The sequence below is a fragment of the Rhinolophus sinicus genome, linkage group LG10 (assembly GCF_036562045.2).
Source record: "Rhinolophus sinicus isolate RSC01 linkage group LG10, ASM3656204v1, whole genome shotgun sequence".
Classification (NCBI taxonomy): Eukaryota; Metazoa; Chordata; class Mammalia; order Chiroptera; family Rhinolophidae; genus Rhinolophus; species Rhinolophus sinicus.
This window is the reverse complement of record NC_133759.1, coordinates 43,384,912-43,406,671: the sequence shown is the minus strand read 5'-3', so window position 1 is coordinate 43,406,671 and position 21,760 is coordinate 43,384,912. Positions and strand designations below refer to the sequence as shown.

Sequence of the window (21,760 nt, the reverse complement as noted above, 5' to 3'; positions counted from 1 at the left end):
ATGTCAGTGGAGGCGGAGTCTGCGGCGGAGGGACAGAGACTGGCAGGCTAGGCTCAGCTGCGGGCTGGGAAAGGGGCGCGAGAGGGGGTAGAGAGATGGGGGGAACCGCTAGTACCGGTCAGATCCTCTGCGGGACTCTTGCGGCCCTTTGTCTCCAGTAGGACCTCCATTTCACAGAGGGGACAACTGAAGCCCAGAGAGATGAAAGGTATTTTGAACAGCTGGTCCGAGCAAAGGCAGATTTGGACCCAGGTCTATCTGATGCCAGAGGCTGGCCAATTTCACCCTGTTGCCTTTATAGAGTTTCAGACCACTCTGGAAGCTCCCTTAGGGTTCTTGGGCTGTGTCCACTCCCCTTTCCATGCCCCCCCCCCAGTGCCCTAAAGGGAATGACGCCCCTCATTAGGGCTCAGGAGACTGATTAGGGTGGAGGGATGGGGAAGTAGGGAAAAGACAGGAGAATAGACAATGAAAAAACGGAGGCGGTCGTGGAGCGGGGGACACATTTGACAGATAGGAAAAACGAGGCCGGACGTCCCTCAGCGAGGCAGAGCTGATGTCCCAATCCCTTACACCTGCCCCTCAAAAACGGGTGAGGTGCACAGAAGGCGGGGGGGGGGGGGGCGGCTAGGCAGGAAAGGGGTTAGGAGAGGGAGTTAAATCGGGATCCCGGAGGAAACAGGCCAAAGAGGACCTGAAGTAGCACGTGACTAGGCAGGTGCCAGGGGCTGATAGCTGGAAGGCAAGGGGGCATGAAACTGCTCCTGGCGTGGTCGGCGGGGGCCCAAGGATCTGACAGAGGTCCTCTTGCGCAAGGTCTTCCTTGGGAAGAAATCTGATGCAGAGGGGAGGAGGGAGCAACTCGCAGAAAGTAAGGGTGGGGCTGGGTTGTGGCCAGACAGAGGAGGCACGTTGCTTGGGGCCCCCACTCCACTTTAACCCCCCAGTGCAGCTCCCAGTCCCGAAATTTTCCAGCTGAAGATGGGCAGAAGACAATGCTTACCTCAACTCAGTTTCAACTGGCGTTTCCCTGTCTTATTCTCTGGACTGTGTCAGAATGTGGTCAATTTATTATGCCCAGTTTACAGATGAGAGAGAAAGATGTCTGAGGTTCTTAGAAGGGCTGTAGAGACTGACTTATCTGAATCACGCTTTACCTCTTGGAGCCTCAGTGTCTCCATCTGGAATATGGGAACATTAATAACTGAGTCAATTCTCCTGAGAATTCTATGAGATAATGGATGTGAAGTGCCTGGGATACTGTAGGTATTCAAAATATGAGAGCTAGACTTAATGTAATCTGAGGCTCAGAGAAGGGACCTGATTTGTCCAGGGACAGGGGACTAAAGGGTAATTTCTCTACCCCAAATCTTAGTATCTGAGACTCTCTAGTCCACAGGAAAACACACTTCCTGCTCAGGGCTGAGCCCCTACTCTCCCTCCCCTACACCCACCCAACACACCCACTGAGATGGGGTTATCTCACCATAAAGTCCTGTTTCTCTCAATAACAATATTCCTAAGGTGATAAAGTGGCCTCTGTCCTTCTGAGGACTTGTATAGCTTTTATGCTCTGTTTTATATTATGCCTACTTTTGAACATGTTTGAGGGCACTTAGTTATACTTGCTTTTATTTTTAACAAACACATTCTGTCATTTTTTTCTTTAAAAAATGTTTCAACTAAACAAGTCATGCATGATCATTGCAAGAAAATTACATAAAATACTAAAAACACACAAAAGCAGATTTTTTTTTTTTTTTTTTTTTTTTGCCACTGGTCAGATTCTTTCACTTGCTGAATAACAGAATCCCAACCTAAAGCTAGCTTCATCAAAGAGGACCCCTAATAGCTGATGCAAGTTTGAAGGAAAAACACCAGGGATCCAGGTCTTGGAGACTGGAACTGGGGACGCAGTACTCGTAGGATTAGCCTTCTCTCATCTCTCCTAGTCTCAATGTCTCTTTGCACGTTGGCTTCCTTTCCTCTGCAGAATGATTCCCCTCTACCTGGCAGGAAACGTGGTGTGAGGCAGCCCAGCTTTCCAACTGAACCCAGCAGAAGGAGTGATATATACTCGAAAGGATTCTAATGGGCTCTGCTGGAATGACATGCCTACCCCTTGGCCCCAAAAACTGTTGCCAGGGGAATGAGGGCAAATGTACTGTAATGGGCAGCCACACCGGAGTTACAAGGAATGAAGAGGGGTATCTTGTACAAAGGAAGTAAGGGTGCTGGCCAGGCATGAGTAATACATCCATCCCAGCCCTGCTCCCATCAGTCAGAAATAACCAGTGTTAATATTTTTTGGTACATATTCTTCCAGACTTTTTGGGATACACACACATACACACATTTCTTTCTACAGCCTCCACTCCCCAGTGAGCATACTTCAAAGTACTAAAACAAAAAGTCTCTCAAGGAAAGTCAAATTTATGAAGAGAAAAAGGAAATAATCCTCTTCTCTCCTTTGTTATTAAAAAGATGACAAAGCAGCTCAAACATCGCCATCAATTCTTGAACCTGACAGAAAATAAGCCATTGGAGGAGGGAATGGTTTTTCTAAGTTTAGAGAAAAAAGAAAAAATTACAAGGAAAAGATGGACAGGTTTATTTATAAAACATTACAACATTCTTTCAACTTCTGTTACTGGAAACAAACCAAAAATCCCTACCCTACTCCAAAATTATAGCCAACAGTAAAAGGCAAACTTCAAACTGGGGAAATGTTTTACAGACAATGAGTTAATATTTCTATTATGTAAAGAACATAAAATTGATAACATAATAGACTAAGAACCCAATAAATGGTCAAAGGAGACAGATGGCACACAATAAACATGGGACAATTTCTATCTCACAAGTAATCAAAGAAGTACAAACTGAAAGAGCTCATTTATAGCCTTTCAAATTCAAAGTTTAAAAAACTGAGGGGGTGGCCAGGCCAGTTAGCTCAGTTCGTTAGAGAGTGGTGCTGGTAACAGCAAGGTTGCCGGTTTGATCATTGCATGGGCCACTGAGCTGCGCCCTCCTTAAAAAAACTAAAAAAACAAAATTGGTAACACTGAAGAAGACTGACGTTATTGTGAGCAATGGATACTTCTACATTTCTGGTAGGAAAATGACTTGCTAAAAATCTTATAAAGATTTTGACAATATACATCAAAGGCTTAAATAATATGCAGGCCTTTTGACCCAGGAATTGCTCCTCTGGGAAGCAATTTCAGAGAAATAATCCTAAATTAGAATAATGCTGTATGCTCCAAGATGTTTGAAGAAGTATTTATTGGAGTGTGGACCAATTTGGTGTTCAATTATTTAAATTTTACTTAATCACAAAGAAATAGAATTGATTTAAATGTCATATCCATCACATCTTTTCTCTCCTCCTGTTGAAATAGTGATGGATGTTTTGGAGTCTGGCAGACCTGGGTTCAAACTTCAACTCCACCCTTTACCAGCTGTGGGACCTTGGGCAAATCATTTCACTGTCTGAGTCTCAGTTTCCTCATTTATAGCATGGCATAATCATAATGATTCTACCTACTTTGTAGCATTATTTTGAGAATGATACAACTTAAAAAGTGACTGTCACCCAGTAGGCTGGTTTCCTTGCTGTCTCTTGGGTTCTCAGCATGTATCTGGTGCATAGTAGGTGCTCAGTAAGAAACGAGACAGAAGAGAGGGATTCTCTTCTCTTTTTCTAGACATCAGCTGCCCTAAGACAGCTGCTTGCAATATTATTTCTCCTTCCATTCTTAAAGCCCCACATGTTCTAGTCAAGCTCCAAATCTGAGGTTTCCCTTCTGCCCTCATAGCACCTAAGCATATACCTCTTACCCTATCAGGAGCAGCTCATCTTAAGAGACTCAGAGGCCCCTCCAATATCTACCAGATCTCACGGATCTCTCTTGGCTAACCAGTATATTCTGGAACTATGATTATTGTGCTTTTCTCTGATTCACAACCCACAATGTCTTTAATTTTGTATGTGGTAGTGCTGGCAGGCCCAGAGAGGGACATTTAGAGTCTAAGACCTGGCTTGCAAAACTGGCTCACCACCAGTTATCTGATCTGGCCCCTCCCCTTTCTGTATCCTAGTTTCCTCATTTGTAGAATAAGGGTAACAGTACTACCTGTTCTTACATAGGGTTGTTGAAAGGAGCAAATGAGAGAATTCATGTAAAGGGCACCACCCAAGCTTGGTCCCTGCAGAATCATCCTCCAGAGTAGTTTTTTAACAACATGCCCTGAGCAGTCACCAAAGGTTGTGATAAGAAACCACTGTGTGAAACTCAATCTCCATTTGCTGTCAAATTTATGGAGAATATTATCAATATGACTCCAACTGAGAAATTTCTCCAGCATGAGACATTATTGGAATTTTTGTCAGGAAAACTGGAAGTGCTCTTTCCTTTGAGAGCGAACATTTTGAGACTGATTCATCTTATTTCCATTTTTGCTTGGCTTCCAGGAATCTTAGAGCTAAATCTGATGCTCAATAACCCCAATGGGATTAACTTTGTATTTGATGAAATTCATTGTACATTATCCTCAATTGTAAGCTTTCTCAGATTGTTTTCAAAGAGAAAAAGAGGAGAGAGAGGACAAAAGAATGAAAGGAAGTGGAATAAAGGAAGGGAAGAAGGGACGGAGGGAAAGAGGGGGGGAAGAAAGAGAGAGAGAGAGGAAGAAAGAAGGAAGGAAGGAAGGAAGGAAGGAAGGAAGGGAAAAATGAAGGGAAAGAAGCAGGTATAGTTTGAAAAGAGTGCTTGGCATGCCACACACTCACTGTATCGCTAGAATATAGTTTGGTTTCTCTACCAGACACCCCAAATAATTGTGACTTAAATAAAATGGAAGTGTATGACAATCTGGCCACAAGCAGTCCCAGGCTGCTGTGACGACTACAAGGTAAGAGGAACCCTGGCTTCTCGTTGCTCCACTGTTCCTATGGTGTTGTCTTTGACCACATGTTTCAAAATGGCTTGCCACCATGTCTCATCTGAGCTAGGGGCAAATGGGAACATGGAGGGCACACCCCTTGGGACGCATAAGCTCAGTCACACACACATCTCTTCCACTTACATCCTATTGGCCAAAACTTAGTCACATGATCACACCTAATTGCAAGGAAGCTGGAATATTTAGTCTTTCAGAGGCATGTGTCCGACTGAAAATCAGGAGTTCTATTAACTGTAGAAGAAAAGAGATTTTGGAGGACATCTACCAGTTTCTGCCACATCCACCATCTCAGATGAATTTCTTTGTACACAGCTGCACTCCCATCTGCCCATTTCACTCTCACCCCCTCTAATCAGTCCAGCCTCCAAAGTGCTTTCCGATTCAGAGTGCTATTATGGCATTTTCCTGCTCACAAACCTCCCCTGGCTCCCGACTACCTAGTAAAGTGATTCTCAAACTTTAATATGCATTAGGAATCACCTGGAGGGCATGTTAAAACAGACATGGCTGGGCCCCACACACAGAGTTTCCTGTTCAGTAGGTCTGGAACCTGAAAATTTGCATCTTTTTAAAGTTCCCAGGTGATGCTGATGCTGCTGGTCCAGGGAGCCCACTTTGAGAGCCACTGACCTCAAGAATAAAGCCCATGCGGACTGGTTAGAGCGTGAGCGCTCAACAACAAGGTTGCTGGTTCAATTCACTCATGGGACGGTGGGCTGCACCCCCTGTAACTAAGATTGAAAATGGCGACTGGACTAGATTGAAGGACAGCGACTTGGAGCTGATGGGCCCTGGAGAAACGCGCTGTTCCCCAATTAAAAACAAATAAAGCCCATGCTCCTTAACCTGCCATTCACAGCCTGTCCCAGCCTGATCTCAACCTACTTTTCAGTTTCATCTCTTTTCCTTCCCCTTCCCCTCCACCCAGGGCTCGTCACGCCAACGTTTTCACCTTTCTCTAAGCAGGCCAGCTGTTCACACCCCTGCCTGGCTGTTCCTTCTGCCTGGAATGTCTTCTGCCCCAGCACCTTCCTTTCCCCATCCTCCCTGACACCTCTCCTGACCCTCTAAGCTGTTGTTAAGTCACTCTCCGCCTCAGGTCCCTGCAGACTTTGCACATTCTTCTATTATTGCACTAATTGCCTTGTGTTTCATCTGCCCAGCTGTCTTCCCATATCTGGAGCCTCAGTCACCTACCTAGTTCTCAGCCATGGCAACAGGGTCACCGAGTGAGGGAGCAAAAGCATAAAGGAGGAAATGGAGGTGAGTAGATGGGTGAATAAATGAACGGGGTGAGTGAAGAGATGAAATGATGAGTTAATATGTGAAGTGGTGAGTCATGGCCCATTTGTGCCTGATCCTCTCCACCGCAGCCTGAGCCCTAGATGAGGAAAGGAATTTATTTTCTCACCAGGTTTCTACAAAAGTCCAAGTTCTAGCCATTGTTTTCTTCTTAGTAGGAGTCACCGGGAGCCCCAATCTACTGACTCAGTCCTCCAGACCACTGAGGAGCTGGCGGAGGCTGGGGACCCATGCTGGGTCACATTCCCAACTCAGGGCTTAACCTCCACCCAATCACCCTTGTTCCCACTCATCTTGGTGTTTCTGAAAGTCAATTGTAAGACATTTGGGGCTCTGGAAAAACAATGATGGCGGACGGCTTTCAGGGCCAAGGTACAAAAGGCTTTTTCACCAAACTAGCGATAAGGTGTCAGGATTGTTTCAAATTAAAATCAGTCTTGAGGTGCTGGAACCAATTTCCCCTTCCTCGTGGGGAACCGGTTTCCTCCGAACCCCATAAAGGAGGCCTCCTCTGGGTCCAGCAGACACGGATATGGCCGTAAGAAGGGACTCCCTGTTCCACTGTGGTTGTCAGCTCTGTAGGGGATGGTGCAATCTGGAGCTAATAACTGTTCCTGCAGCAAGGCTGTGCCGCCTCAGGAGGCACTGCACCTCTTTGAGCATCGATGTCCTCTGTAGGGTGGGAATACTACTGCTCACCTTGTAGGTGTGTGGTGAGCATCACATAAGACGTGGGAGTAAAGAACGCAGCACAGGACTGGCCAGATAGTAGGTGTGTAACTTAGATAACTACAGTTCTCACTGATCCTTGAAAGCTGTCTTTTCCCTACTGAACCAGGCCCAATCAATCCTCTAGGGTTCTTCTTTCTACAGTCCTGTGTTGCTTAACGATAGGGATACGTTCTGAGAAATGCGTCGTTAGGCAACTTCCTCGCTGTGGGAACATTTTAGAGTTCACTCACACGAACCTGCATGGTGTGGCGTACTGCACACGTCGGCTAGATGGTCGCGCCCCTTGCCCCTAGGCTACAAACCTGCACAGCGTGTCACTGTACTGAATACTGCAGGCAATTCTAACACAACAGCATTTGTGTATCGAAACATAGAAAAGGGACAGTAAAATATGGTAGAAAAGACTTTTAAAATGGTACATCTGTATAGAGCACTTGTGAATGGAGTATGCAGGCGTGGAAGTCGCTCTGGGCGAGTCAGTGAGTGAGCAGAGAGTGAATGTGAAGGCCTGAGACGTACCGGATACCATTGTAGGCTTGATCAACATAGTACACTTAGACTACATTCAATCTATAAAAAAATACTTTTCTTTCTTCAAGAAATAAACCTTGGCTTATTGTAACTTTTTTACTTTATTTTATAAACTTAAAATTTTTTTTTAACTTTTGGACTCTTGTAATAACCTTAGCTTAAAGCACAAACACATTGTACAGCGGTACAAAACTATTTTTTCTTTTTTTTAAGATTTTTTTTTTTATTGGGGAAGGGGAACAGGACTTTATTGGGGAATAGTGTGTGCTTCCAGGACTTTTTTCCAAGTCAAGTTGTTGTCCTTTCAATCTTAATTGTGGAGGGCGCAGCTCAGCTCCAGGTCCAGTTGCCAGTTGCTAGTTGCTAGTTGCAGGGGGCACAGCCCATCATCCCTTGTGGGAGTCAAACCGGCAACCTTGTGGTTGAAAGGACGCGCTCCAACCAACTGAGCCATCCGGGAGCTCAGTGGCAGCTCAGCTCAAGGTGCCGTGTTCAATTTCAGTTGCAGGGGGCACTGCCAAGGGGGACCATCCTTTGCGGGAGTCGAGGAATTGAACTGGCAACCTTGTGGTTGAGAGCCCACTGGCCCATGTAGGAATCAAACCGGCAGCCTTCGGAGTTAAGAGCACGGAGCTCTAACCGCCTGAGCCACCGGGCCGGCCCAAAACTATTTTTTCTTTATATCCTTATTCTATAAGCTTTTTTCTAGTTAAAAAAATATTTTTAAACTTGTAAATAGTTTCCTTAAAACTAAGACGCACACACCTTAGCCCAATCCTGCACGGGGTTGGGCTCATCACTATCACTGTCTCCACCTCCACCTCTTGTCCCACTGGCAGGTCTTCAGGGGCAACAACACACATGGAGCTGTCACCTCCTATGATCACAACGCCTTCTTCTGGAAGACCTCCTGAAGGACCTGCCTGAGGTTCTTATCACTCCTTTCAGTAATATGTCCATGGTGGCTTTCTTGGTTGGTTTATCATAGACTTGCTGTTTGGACAGAGCCAAGAGTGCAGTTTCCAGGCTCTCGGACTCACATGGAAAGGTGCTCACTAGGGTAGTAAATGGCCATCAACTGTGATTGGATGGCCATCAGCTGTGGCTAGTTGGCTGTCAGCTGTAACCAGTGAGCCATTGGCCACTAATGTAACTGCCGTGGCTACGCTAGCAGCAAATGGGAGGCTAGCAAGAAGATGGTGGCTGAGCTAGCAAGTGGGGGTTGCAGTTAGCACGGCGGGTTGCAGCTAGCAAGTGATGTTGGTTGGCAGAGAGAAGTGGACGGCAGGTTGTGGATAGTGTGGTTCCTGCTTCCTGTTTCTCCAACCCAGCCGCCAGCAAGAATATAGAGGTATGAGTCCCCTATCTATGGCTCCGTGGGTGTTCCTTTTTGGCCTCACCATGTCCTGCGTTCTTATGTGGGGAGCGGGACCAGAAACCCTGCATGCCACCCTGCATGACACTTGCTTAAGCAGATAATGTACCATGAACATCCCTCTCTATTAATGAAAACCTTTCGGTGTTGGGGCCCATGTCTTCAAACTTTTTCAGAAGCTTGTTGAGGTCTGCAAAATTTTCTGCTAAACCCTTGACTATGAATTTTCTTGGGGGTTCTTCTTATGAGATTATCATTGTGTATGCGGTATGTCGTGGGTCAAAAGTTTGTCATGCAGTGCATGACTGTTTTTATAATATCTACCTGCCCCTTCTCACAGTTCTACCAAATTTTGAGACCTCAGCTCCCATCCTACCTCCTCCACAAAGCTGTCTCTGTTCCTGGAACTCTCTACTAATGATGCCTACCATACTTCTGATCAGGCCTAATGATCAGAGAAGCGAGTGGTTAATTAAGAACAGGGGGTCTGCAAGCAGGGCAACCACGTATGGCTGCACAGGTTTTGCACTGCCCAAGCCTAAAAATACCATTCACATAGGCTGGAGGGGAGTAGAGCCCCAAAGAGTTGTGTAATGAAGAGGTTCTGTCTGCATGTCAGATGGACTGAGTTCGAATCTTGCCTCAACCACTTATCAACTGTTTGACGAAGGTATGTAACTTCATTACAACACAATTTCCACATCTGTGAATGGATGTTGTTAGTATCTACCAGATGGGGTAGTTGAGAAGATTCAGTAGTTTAATGAATTTAGAATAGTGCCTGGTACAGATCTAACATTTACGGAGCACTTAATTAATTAATGAAATTAATTTGGGTGTCTTAAGACAAGACTAAAAGCAACTTGGGGAAAATGAGTCACTGAAAAACTGCAGCAGCTAGGCCCCACACCATGTGGGAGGCAGGGCCTCACGTCGTCCTCTCTCTCAGGACCCTACTCCATCCTTCTTTTTGCTAAAAATCCACTTTTATTGGTCAGGTCTTCTTTACTAGACAAACAACAAAACTCCAAAGCAAACTAGCTTACGCCAAAAGAAGCATCTGTGGGCTGATGTCTTTGGAGGATCCAGGGCTCTAGCTACATCATGAAGATTCTGTCTTTATTTCCTCGCTCTGCCTCTCCGAGTTGGCTTTATTCTCGGGCAGGTTCTTCCATGTGGCAGGAAAGTGAGTCACCAGGTGGTCCAACCTTACATTCTATGGCTTTTTTTTTACTTTTTTATTGGGGAATATTGGGGAACAGTGTGTTTCTCCAGGACCCATCAAGTCGTTGTCCTTCAATCTAGTTGTGGAGGGTGCTGCTCAGCTCCAAGTCCAGTCATCATTTTCAATCTTTAGTTGCAGGAGGCGCAGCCCACCCTCCCCATGTGGGAATTGAACCAGCAACCTTGTTCAGAGCTCGCGCTCTAACCAATTGATCCATCTGGCCACCCCACATTCTATGGCTTTTAATCCAAGAGAAACCCTCTTCTCAGCATCCATACAACCATCTTATGGAAGACCTCTGATTGGCCCGGCTTGGGTCACATGCCCATTCTTTGGACCAATCATCATGGCTAAAGGGATGGGGTACTGTGACTGGCCAAGCTGGGAACACGTGTCCACTCTAGTTTGACAGTCCCACAAGAGCCACATGAAATGAGGAAAGGGCAGGTCTCCCACAGGAGAGGTGTTGGGTATACAAGAATGTTGGTTGTCCTCGCCATCCTTCTCTATGGCTGAGTACCTCAGGGAACCTTCCCTTCCCTTCTCCTGTGTGGACCTTCACCTTCTCACAGTGAACTGCAAATTATTCTCAATTTGAGGCAGGGACAAGAGCATATTTGTTCATGTTATTTCCCAGGGCTAGCTTCCTGCCCATCCATTTCCCCTTCCTGCTCAGATCTTTGTTGGGTTCCACCCTCTCTCCCCGTTGCCTTGCACTTAGTGGGAAAGCAGACACTTTCATTAGTTTAAACCCATCAGTCATCCCTTGCCAGTGATTGGTTCCAGAATGGTTACGGGACACTTAGTTTGGGTGAGACATACGGATGTCTGGGAAAGGCTTCTTGCTCTTTTGGGTAGACCACGGAAGCTACCTGCTCCTTCCTGCCCTCTCTGGTGCTGGCTGTAAATGAGGAAGCATTTGGCCTTCACTGACTGCTACTGGCTGCCATCACACAGCCAAAGGGGAACCCACTTAGGTGAAAGCTGACACTGTGGAGGGCAGTGTGGAGACACATGGATCCTGGAATTGCTGGACTGGCCGACCTCGGAGGCCGCCCTGCTCCAGGATCAAGCCCCCAGCCAACACGCTGCCTTCTTGTTAATCCACTGTGAGTGGGGAGCGGGGCAGGTATGCTCTTACCTGCAGCTGTAAGCTCCCTTAGAACAGAACGTCTTTCCTGAATGAATGACAAGGGCTAGTGGCAACAGGCTGAGAGCCACCAAGCATGCCCTGCCCTCCTGAACCTTTGTGGCCCATCCCAGTTGCTTTCTACTCCACAGTAACAGATACTCAAAGATTCTGGATGCTTTTTAAAAAACCACAGCAGTCACTTTACTCTTAAGTTTGCACTTTACAAAACCACAAAGGAGAAGTCCTTGAGGGAGAGAGGGGTGGGGTGGGGGGAGGCAGAGAGGGGGAAGGAAGGTCTAGAAATGAAGTTTCCCTAATCTTGGGGACGAAACAGAGACACCAGGCCAGCCCAGCAGGGCCTCCTGGGTCCAGGCTATACAGAGCTAGGCCGAAAGACTTCAGGGAAACGCCCCAGTCCTCTAGAGACTGTGGCCACACGACATCTGACAGGCAGCCACAGGACAAGGCTTCCAGCAGCCCAGAGAAGGAACTGGGGCTCCCTCCCCTTTCTCCCCTAGACCAGGGGGAGGCAGCCTGAGGCAGGGGTGAGGGCTACCCATCCAGCAGCTTTAGGATACTCTCGCGTTCCTTCAGAGTCTTCCAGGCCTGGTCCTTCTCCTTCTTGGTGGGGGTCCGCTTCTTTTGCCGGGCAGCCATGATCTTGCGGAAGGCGTCCATGACCTCGTTGTCTGCCATGCGGACCCGCTGTCTCAGCTCCTGCCGACTCACCTCCTCCTTTGCCAGCCTGTGGGAATCAGTGGGCCCGGTGCCATGGGAAGCCCACCTCCAGAGTGGGGCCCTCTCCCAGACTGAGCCCACCCACCACGCAAGGCTGGCACTCCTGTGGATCGTTTCACACCAAAAAGCAAAGTTACTGAACTTTGGTATGGAACATGGTGCTAGGTGCTAGGTTAGGCTCTTCAAAAATATTAGCTGTTATTTCTCAGAACAACCCTGTGAGGTGGTAGATGTGTTATTCTTCTGTTACTAGTGATAAAGATGAGGCTCAAGGAGGATCAGAAATGCCCCAAGATCCCACAACTAGCGAGCAGATCTGAATCAGGGCAGGGCCGAGGGCTGCACACTGGCCTCCTCCTAGGCCCAAGCCAGTTCCTTCACTGCCCATTACTTCTGCATCTGTACATCGCTGCTTCTCTCCCCTCCCCCTCCCTTCCTCAGTACCTCTTTCATCTGTATTTGCCTCTTCCTGCCCTAGAGAGGAACCAGAAAGAGGCTTTGGAGTTAGCCTTGGGCTCAAGTCGCAGCTTGGCTGTTTACTGGCTATGTGACCTTCAGTAGAGCACTCACTTCCCCGGGCCTTTATTTCATCACTGGGTAAACACCTACCCCTGGGCTGTCGTCAAGATTCAATAGGAGGGTGTACAGAAGTCCCTGGGACATAGTCAGCACGCAGGACACCCTTGTCCTTAAGCACCCTAGCAGTTTGTCAGGCACAGCTCCCAGTGGCCCATGTGGGGATCGAACCGGCTACTTCGGTGTTATCAGCACCACGCTCTAACCAACTGAGTTAACTGGCTGCCCTACCTCTCCTTTCAATGGTGCACATTTTTATCAATCATCCACTTGGAGACTGTGAGCCCTTTGCTCGGCCTCTCTTGCTGGCCCAGCACAACGTTTAAGAGACAGGCAGAGGTGGACAAATGAATGAGTGTGCCCTGTGCTGTGAGGCAAAGCGACAGCGCCTGCTGTGAGAAGTTATCAGATTGGTTGTCCCCAATAAGACGGCACCCCTTACCATGATCTCCCTCCAGATGTCACCTATACCCTTGTTGTGACCAATGCAGGGCAAAGGATGGAAGTCAATATAAAATAAATGACATTGCAACCAATTCCTTAAAAAACTGGTCCTAAAACACTGGGCAATTTCAGGTGAAGGGCCAATAGCAATCACAAATGTCGAACAAAATGTTACCAGTTGATAAATCTAGATTGAGGGCATATTGGTGTTCATTACATTATTCCTTCAGATCTTCTGTGTTATGAAATTTTTCATAAAAATACTTTGGGGAACAAAGAAAATAAGCATGAAAAGATTAAAAATAACAAATCGTACAACAAGGTGAATGTAGTTACCACCACTGAACTGTACATTTAAAAATGGTTTAGAGGGTCAATTTTATATGACACGTTTTTTACCACAATTATAAGTAAATCCATCAATCACAGATGCCTGAGCCCTAGTCTGCAGGATTACAATCTATTTGAGACATAATCTGTGGGGCAGTGCCTGGCACTGATAATTTCTTCAAGGCTCTGCAGGTGAGTCAGAGGCCCTGCCAGGTTTGGGTGGCCTGTGGTAAAGAAGGGGAGAGGCAGTGGCCATGGCCTTGTCGACCACTCCGTGGCCCATGCGTCCCGTCACTCACCTTAGCAAGTCGTGCTTCTTGGTGCGGTTGTGGGCACTGAGGGCCTTCAGCTCCGCCTGCCGTTTGCGCAGCTCGGCGAGGACCTCGTCCTCTGAGTCCTCGGCGGGACGGTCCTCTGACTCCAGCAGGCCCTGTGCGATCAGCTCCTCCTTGATTCGGCTCTCCAGGGACTTGGTGTGTGGCACACTGCAGAGGAAGGCAGCCCTCAAATCAAGGGGATCCCGCAGAGGTTCCCGAGGTTAGTGAAAACTTCCTTTCTCTTTGGGCGCCCCCTCTGTCTACTTAGATATAGAAATATAGAGAGACAGACAAATTTGGTCTTGTTTCAAACACAAGTAACATATGCCCATTACCAAAAACAAACAAACAAAAAATACGGAAAAACCTATAATGCCAACAACCCAAAGAGAACCACTATTATTTTGTTATGGTAACCTTATTTTGCTATAGGTTATTAATACGTATGTTATGTGTAATACACATATATTTTATGTTATCATATATATATAGTAGTCCCTCCTTATCAGCAAGAGATATGTTCTAAGACCCCAAGTGACTGCCTGAGACCATGGATAGTACCAAACACTATACATACTGCTTTTTTCCCACACAAACATATGATAAAGTTTCATTTATAAATTAGGCACAATAAGAGATTAACTATCCTAAAATAGAACAATTATAATATATTGTAATAAAAGTTATGTGGCTGTGGTCTCTCTCTCTCTGACAACCAATCTGATAACTGAGGCGACTACTAAGTGACTCATGGATGGAGGACATAGTGTGGCTGTGGGACAAAGGGATGATTCACACCCCGGGTGGGATGGAGCGGGTGGCGCTGACACTTCATCGTGCTACTCAGAACAACACACAATTTTAAAACTTATAAATTGTTTATTTCTGGCATTTCCCGTTTAATATTTTTGGACCACAGTTGATCACAGATAACTGAAACTGGGGAAAGCGAAACTGCAGAGAAGGGGACTATTGTGCTATATATAGTCCAGATTTTGTTATATCATCTTTCATTATATATTTGTTTTTTCCCTACACGCACACATTTATCTTAAAAAAAGGATTATACTGTCTGTATTGTGATAAACTGACATTTCCCCCACTTAACACTCTACTGTTTACATCTTTTCATGTCAACTAACTATATTTCTCTAATGTGATTAATAGTCGCGGGTTAATTATGGCAATTTAGCCAACTACTCTCTTTCAGCGGGACGTTTAGGTTGTTTACAGTACAAACAGTGCTGGGATGAACAACCCTGGGCTAAGCCTGCGCGTGCAGAAATGCTGGGCCGGAAATACACGTTTGAGACTTTTATTGGGCTTTCTCAAAGTGCCCTAGGCCTCTCTATTAAAGAAGGCCTCCCCATGTCAGGAGGGACAGAAGTCACCAGAAGCAGGGGCCACACTGTGGGGTATGGATAGGATGCCACTCACCTGAAGGGCTTGTTCTGATTTCGGGGTGAGGTGCTTGCCCCATCAGCTCCTGATTCTTTCCCAGACATGTCAGGAATAGGAGAGTCCTCCATGGGGGAAATAATATTCTCCTAGAAGACCACAAAAATGGGATGAGAGAGAAAGAGCTACAGTATTTCCATTTTCCTGCTCCTCTCTGACCTACGTGGACAGTCTTCCCAGACCAGAACTATCCTTTTTCCCATCCCACCCTGTCTGGTAAGGTTTTCTACCGTCCAAAAAGCTTTGATCGTTTTAGAAATCCCCTTTTTTTATATTGATGCCAAAAGAAGGGAGCAGAGAAGAGCGAAGATAACACTCAGTGACAGTAACAAGAATAGCTAAGGTTTGTCAAGTATATGCAATGCACCAGGCACTGTGCGAAGCACACTGTGGCAGAGGCTGCTAGCTGTCCAAACGCCATTCTCGCCTTTCTCCCATAGTCGCCGGGCTTGTGGCTGCCCATATACACTACACTTCCCAGCCTCCCTTGCAGTCAGGTGTGGTCAGGTGACAAATTCTCTCCAGTGGAAAGTGACAGAAGAAGAGCCACAGCCAGTCACGGCCCATTAACCTTCCTTCACACACTCCTTCCTCTTTTCCTGTGGGCTTCGAGCGGCAATCACACCCAGAGTGATATTGTGCAGAGCGTATGTTTAAGATGGCAAAGCCACCACAGCTGGAATCCCTATCTGACGGTGTGGGACGGAGCCCAGCCCCCCTCAGCCCAGCCAACCTGGAACATGTGTCCCAGACTGTTACAGGACTAATACACTATTGTGCTTGGGCCAGAGAGGAAACTGAGGCTTAGTGAGATGAGGGATGTGCCTAAAATCAGCCATGGAGCATAGAGAAAAGGGCCCCTGAACCTGGGATTTGAGTCCTGCTTCTATGTATTAGCTGTGTGACGTCTGAAGCAAACAGTTCCCTTTTTTAAAGCTTCCATCTTCTTGTATGTAACATGGAGCTAACCACTGTCCTACCTCCAACTAGAGGATGTGTGGAAAGCCCCTGCACAGGGCTCAGCACTTAGCCAACACCCAGCAGAAATAACTGTGAAGTAGGGGCTATCTTTAGAGGAAGTTAGAGACTGGGAGGGGCATGAGAGGGATTTCTAGGATACTGCTAATGTTTTATTATACGTTATTATTATCCTATATTATTTATTATTATACTGTGTTCGTTTGTGAAAAGTGATCAGGCTCTACGTTTATGATCTGTGTACCCTTCTAAATGTATGAAAACAAAACATTAAAACAAAGTACATGCAGCTGCCGTTTGGGTTGGCGTGCTCACCTCCACCAAGGCCTGCAGGAGGCGCTGCGTCAGGGCGCCGAAGGGGCACCCATCCTCCGGCTGCTCATGCTGGGCCTCAGACTTCTTCAGCAGGGCATCCACATCTGAAGCACACAGAGAAGTGGTGGGAAGCTGGGCAGCAGTGCTGGGAGCCCCCGTCCCAGCCTGGGGTAGGCAGGGCGGTGAGGGGCCCAACCTTTAGTGTCCAGTTCAGTCAGTGGCCCGATGAGGCCTTTCTTCTTGTCGGCTACGGCCGCTGCCCGGGCGCCATCCTTCTGCTCCTCCAGCAGGTCCTCCTGTGCCCAGCGCTGGGAGTAGTGCTTCCCCAGGGGCGGGATCTGTAGGAGAGATCCCGTCAGCGCTAAGGGGTAAGCATGCTTTTCATTCCTTCCTTCCTTCTTTCATTCACTTCTTTGCCTCCCAAGTACCTAGCCCAGGGCCGAGGATTGTACCTGGTATAAGTGACAAGAGACAAAGGAGATAAAATCTCTACATTCACAGTCTAGTAAGCAAACTAAAACACACATAGAAGCCAATCCGGAGCAATTTCCAAGGTACAAGGTACAGAATATTGTGTACATGGACCATCTTGGGTCACAGCTCTCATCTCTACAGGCTTTAGGGTTGGGAGAGGAGATTCTCTTTTGTATTGCTTGAATTTATTACTGCCTGTATGGATTCCTTTTTAAAATAAATTTTCAAAAAATTCAGTGAAGTGATACAGGTAGACCGAGGTCTTCTGGCAGCACAAAAGAGAGACTGACTTTCTGCTAGGGAATCTGCAAAGGCGTTTTGGTGGAGGTAACATGAGATCAGAGCCCTGAAGGGTGGGTCAGTTTGCCAAGGGGAGAAGAGCAGTACAGAAGCCCAGAAACCAGCAAGGACCCTGTGTGGCCCTGGAGTGAGGGCACGGTGCTTGGTGGAGGCTGGTGAAGGCAGCAGTGAAGAGGGGGCGTGGCCAGGGAAACTGGAGAGGCTGCTGGGGCTGTGCCACCAAGAACTGAGATGCCTGGACTCGATCCTGTGCGTAATGGGAGCCCAGAGAGGCCTGGGAGCAGGGACGGCTGTGTCACATCCGAGCCTGACAGCAGACCTATGGGAGAGTTGTCCCCAACACTCTTCTGTATTTTCCACATTTTCTTTACTAGAACCTGTTTTATTTTCATCCTAAGAAAATGTTTTATTTTCATCCTAAGAAAATAAACTTATATGTATTAAAGAAATACAAAGAAAGGCCCCTCTGGAAGCAGGAAAGCATTAAGACGCTGTTTGGGTGAAAGCTGACGAAGTCTTAAACCAAAGTAGAGGGGATGGAGATGTGGGGTCAAGGGGGGACCTCACTGAAGTTGAAGCCTCAGGATGGATGTGGTGACCGTCTGGATGGGGCAGAAGGGAGACAATGCAGGAGGAAGACTGGGTGTCTGGGTGGCTTGATGGGGCAGAGAGGAGCCTGGACAGGGAAGGGGAAGTAAGATGATACGTGGCTTTGGGATCTTTGATTCTGAGGCACCTTGCAGCCCTCTTGTTCTCCGTCATGTCTATCGAGGCTCAGGGTTTCTACCTTGTAATGTTCAGCCTCGTCTTCTGGGGGTTTCAGTAGCTCTTCTAGTGTGCGGACCTCCTCGCTGGTGATGTCAGCGCAGTAAGGCTCCACCGAAGCCCAGAACCTGCAGGGAGAAGCAGATCCTAAGTGGGCGCTCCATGCCCCACCAGCCTCAGCCCTGGGCCCCTCCACAGTCTCCACGGCCCGAATCCCAAGGCCCCTCTATGTTTTATGGCCCAGAACCTGTTGGGGGCATCATTCTTGGGGATCCGAGGCACATCAATTGGGTCATCAGTGAATTCATATTCCTGGATCTTGGGCTGAAGGTTTTTGGATTTGGGTCGCCCGGGGCCAGGGCCTGGCCCATGCCCTGCCTTCCCTTCCAGTTTCTGCTTCTTGGGCTTCCCATGTTTGGGGGGAGCCCCAAGCTCATGGTCTCGACCCAGCTTCAGGAGTCGACGGTCACCTTTCTTATCCTGCCAGTCAGTGAGGATCTGCAATTCAGAGAGACTGTTAATGAGGGAGGGAAGGGAAGACAGAGGACAACTGTTTCCCCCAGTGAAGAATCAGGATCTAGAACTTGAGGAGGCGCTGAAGTCTTTCCCCACCCCCTTTTTATTTAGCAGACTCCTACTCATCCTTTAAAACCCAGCTCCTTTTCTGTGTCCATCTCACAGGATTTTACTCATATACTTCTCATCATTCCGTTCATTTGTCTGTATTGTGATTCACCTCGGTAGTGTTTAGTAGCAAGGCCAAACAAGGGATCACACCCCAGTGCATGCAGCTCTGGGAAAATATGCTGGTGGGAACTTTTTGGTGAAGGCAAGCAAGCCTCCCAGCAAAACCTTCACTTTGAATGTCACAACTGGAAAGCCTTCTTCACATCAGTTACCCGATTCTTAGACACTAAAATACAACGGATTGTGCCACAACCCTTTTCAAAAAGCTTCAGTGGATTCTCAGGGACCACAAGTTAACGCTATTCATACTTCCAAGTCCAGTTGAAATGGCATCTTCTTCCTCTATGAGTCTCTGGCACTTTGCACCTTCACTGTAGGCCCAAACATCTTGTTTGGTCATACTAAAATGCACAGCATACTTTATCTTTTTTACTAGATTATAAGCTGCTGGAGACCAGGAAGCTCATCTTAACCAGTTGTCCCCCAGGATCTGGCATAGCACCTGGCACACAGGCCCCAGAGGATGTCTATGCAGTGAAGAGAAATAATCAGAGTAGTGCCAATGACTAACATTTGAAATGCTAACTTAGTGTCAGAAACTGGGCTCAGACTTCGCAAAAAAAAACAAAAACAAAAACAAAAAAACCTGGGCCGGCTCAGTGGCTCAGACTGTTGGAGCTCCGTGCTCCTAACTCCAAAGGCTGCCGGTTCGATTCCCACATGGGCCAGTGGGCTCTCAACCACAAGGTTGCCAGTTCAACTCCTCGAGTCCCACAAGGGATGGTGGGCTGCGCCCCCTGCAACTAACATTGAACACGGCACCTTGAGCTGAGCTCCCACTGAGCTCCAGGACAGCTCAGTTGGTTGGAGCACGTCTTCTCAACCACAAGGCTGCCGGTTCGACTCCCGCAAGGGATGGTGGGCTGTGCCCCCTGCAACTAGCAACGGCAACTGGACCTGGAGCTGAGCTGCGCTCTCCACAACTGGGACTGAAAGGACAACAACTTGAAGCTGAACAGCACCCTGCACAACTAAGATTGTAAGGACAACTTGACTTGGAAAAAAGGCCTGGAAGTATGCACTGTTCCCCAATAAAGTCCTGGAAAAAACACACAAAAAACCTCTCTTAATCCTCACAAAACCTCTTTTGTACGTCCTATTATTCAGCCCACTTTGCAGACAGAGAACTGACGCTCAGAAATAGGAAGTAATTTCCCCAAAGTCAAAGAGTTAGGAAACAACACTAACAAGTGCTTAGTGCAGGAATCAAATCCTCTCCTCATTCCAGTTCCCCTAGTCCCCCTAACCATAACACATCACCTGGTACTTGTCTAACCAGCCCCCCACCACTTTTAGTTAGCAAACTCCCTGAAGGCCACAATTGTCCTAATTATCTTTCTTTAATGACTTGCACAGGACCCAGAACTTAACGGGTGGGTTGGGGGCGGGAGAGCTGTGTTGTCAATAAATGCTTAGAAATCTTGCAGTTTATGGGGATCACACATGTTCTTGCTTATTTTGTGTCCCTAGAACCCAATTTGGGTGTCTTCCCCCCTCCTCCCTGCTACCTCCTATACCTCAGGCCTTAGCAGATGGGACGAACTCAATGAGCCATGCCATAACTTATCACAGTCTAGCCCTGGTGACGTCTCGTCTGGAGGGTATCACCTGGGTTTCGGCCTCCAGCACCCGCAGGCGCCGGCTGGCAGAGGAGAGCAGCGTTTCAAGCTCTAACTGCAGAGTGTCCAGCTCCTCAATGCCGATGCCGTCATCCTCGGAGCGGGCCAGCACTGCTGTGTAGCGCGGACAGACCTTCAGGTGGTCCACTGACTTGAAGTCGTGGAACTGCAAGGGGCAGTCCTTCAGCTCGCTCATGGCCCAGGATACGCTGTGGAGCTGAAGAGGACAGGGACACTGACGGGAGATAAAGGGGCACGAGGGAAGCCCAAGGGTTCCCTCCATCCAGAAACAGCCTCAAGGAGAAAGACCGACTTCAGTACCCTATTGACAAGGCTGATGGCACTGCTTCTACTCAGAGAGCATCCACTGTGCACCAAGCAAGGTGCAGACATCTTACCAGCTTTGCACTGATTCCTCACCCTCTGAGCAGGGACCGTGGTGCTCTCCATTTTACAGATGAGGAAACTGAGACTTTGTAAAGGTGGGTACATGCCCACGCTTACCAAGACTTTGAATCCAGGTAGTTCTGAGTCTGAGCCCCTCACTACCATGATACACTATGCCCTGTCTTCCTGATGCTTTCCATTTGTTCTCCTCCTCCTGAGTTCTGCTAAGCCTCTGAGCTCCAAGCATCCCATTCTCACCATGTTCACGTTCATTGTGCCTCCCTGCTTCACCTTGTCTCACTCCTTCCCACCTTTGCGGGTTATTTTTGCCCGACAGTGGTTAAGAATGTGGTATGGTAAGCCAGACATACCTGGGTCCAAGCCCAAGCTTTGCCATTCTCTATGTGTGTGGCCTTGAATATGCCATTTAACTTTTCTGAGTCTCGGTTTTTCCAACTGCAAAATGTGGACAAAGTAGTGTGGGTCTGTTTCCCCATAAGAAGTCTGAATCTGTAAAATGGGGATAATAATGGTACCTACCTCCCCCGGATGTTCTGAGGATTAACAGCTGATGCTCGTCAAGAGCCCAGTTCAGTGCCTGGCACAGAAGAAGTGGGACTGCTTAACGGCTGGCTCCACCCGTGGGTCGCCCCAATGCCCCGCCTTCAGGGTCCCCGTCCACTCGAGACCCCCAACGCGGCTCCTGCCCCCTCTACCTCCACACTCCGGCCTCCTACGGCCCCCGGGCCGCGAGAGGGGGTGGGGAGTTCCGGTTGGTCGGATCTACCGCCCGCAACTGGCTATGGGCGGGGCCCCTGCAGTTGACGCGGGGGCGGGGAAACGCGAGGGAGAGCTCACTGTGCCTTGCGGGGGAGGGTATGCGGGCCGTGAGCTAGACCACTGCAATTGGGGTGAGGGTTATGCCGCGGGGGAACCCGAGGGAACAGCCCAGGGCTGGAGGGCGGGGCTGGGCAGCCGGGTTTTCGGTCAGGCATTTAGTCCCGCCGAGCCCCAGAGGCAGCCGGTAGGAGGGGCCCGGGGGAAGGAAGG

General features: G+C 48.0%; 1 protein-coding gene and 1 long non-coding RNA gene across 5 annotated transcripts; one reads left to right on the top strand and one right to left on the bottom strand.

Annotated features, from left to right (window-relative positions):
* Positions 1 to 25: 25 nt before the first annotated feature.
* LOC141567227 (uncharacterized) lies at positions 26 to 9,556 on the top strand. Of its 3 annotated transcripts, XR_012489701.1 has the most exons (5): positions 26 to 208; positions 5,540 to 5,648; positions 6,129 to 6,228; positions 8,370 to 8,458; positions 8,802 to 9,556. It is a non-coding gene; the product is annotated as an uncharacterized LOC141567227 (long non-coding RNA). The 3 variants fall into 3 exon arrangements; XR_012489700.1 differs by having other exon boundaries at positions 38 to 208; positions 8,370 to 9,556; XR_012489699.1 differs by lacking the exons at positions 6,129 to 6,228; positions 8,370 to 8,458; positions 8,802 to 9,556 and having other exon boundaries at positions 58 to 208; positions 5,540 to 5,815.
* A 1,879-nt stretch (positions 9,557 to 11,435) lies between these two features.
* TADA3 (transcriptional adaptor 3) lies at positions 11,436 to 21,721 on the bottom strand. 2 transcript variants are annotated; one of them, XM_019748252.2, is made up of 10 exons: positions 21,427 to 21,721; positions 21,251 to 21,308; positions 20,313 to 20,540; positions 18,205 to 18,455; positions 17,980 to 18,085; positions 16,615 to 16,756; positions 16,419 to 16,522; positions 15,105 to 15,214; positions 13,650 to 13,835; positions 11,436 to 12,007 (listed from the first exon to the last, which is right to left on the bottom strand). In XM_019748252.2, the coding sequence occupies exons 3-10, from the start codon at positions 20,517 to 20,519 to the stop codon at positions 11,815 to 11,817; spliced, it is 1,299 nt and encodes a 432-aa protein (XP_019603811.1). In that variant the 5' UTR covers positions 20,520 to 20,540; positions 21,251 to 21,308; positions 21,427 to 21,721; the 3' UTR covers positions 11,436 to 11,814. The 2 variants fall into 2 exon arrangements, with proteins under 2 accessions (XP_019603811.1, XP_074169123.1); XM_074313022.1 differs by having other exon boundaries at positions 21,251 to 21,608.
* Between the last annotated feature and the right edge of the window lie 39 nt (positions 21,722 to 21,760).

Excerpts from the sequence above, each read along its gene's own strand:
- TADA3 (XM_019748252.2), bottom strand. The coding sequence starts at position 20,519 with ATGAGCGAGCTGAAGGACTGCCCCTTGCAGTTCCACGACTTCAAGTCA. Across the intron at positions 18,086-18,204 it reads AAGAATGATGCCCCCAACAG|GTTCTGGGCTTCGGTGGAGC; the intron begins GTTCTGGGCCAT and ends TTCTCCCTGCAG. Across the intron at positions 16,757-17,979 it reads ACGAGGCTGAACATTACAAG|ATCCCGCCCCTGGGGAAGCA; the intron begins GTAGAAACCCTG and ends TCTCTCCTACAG.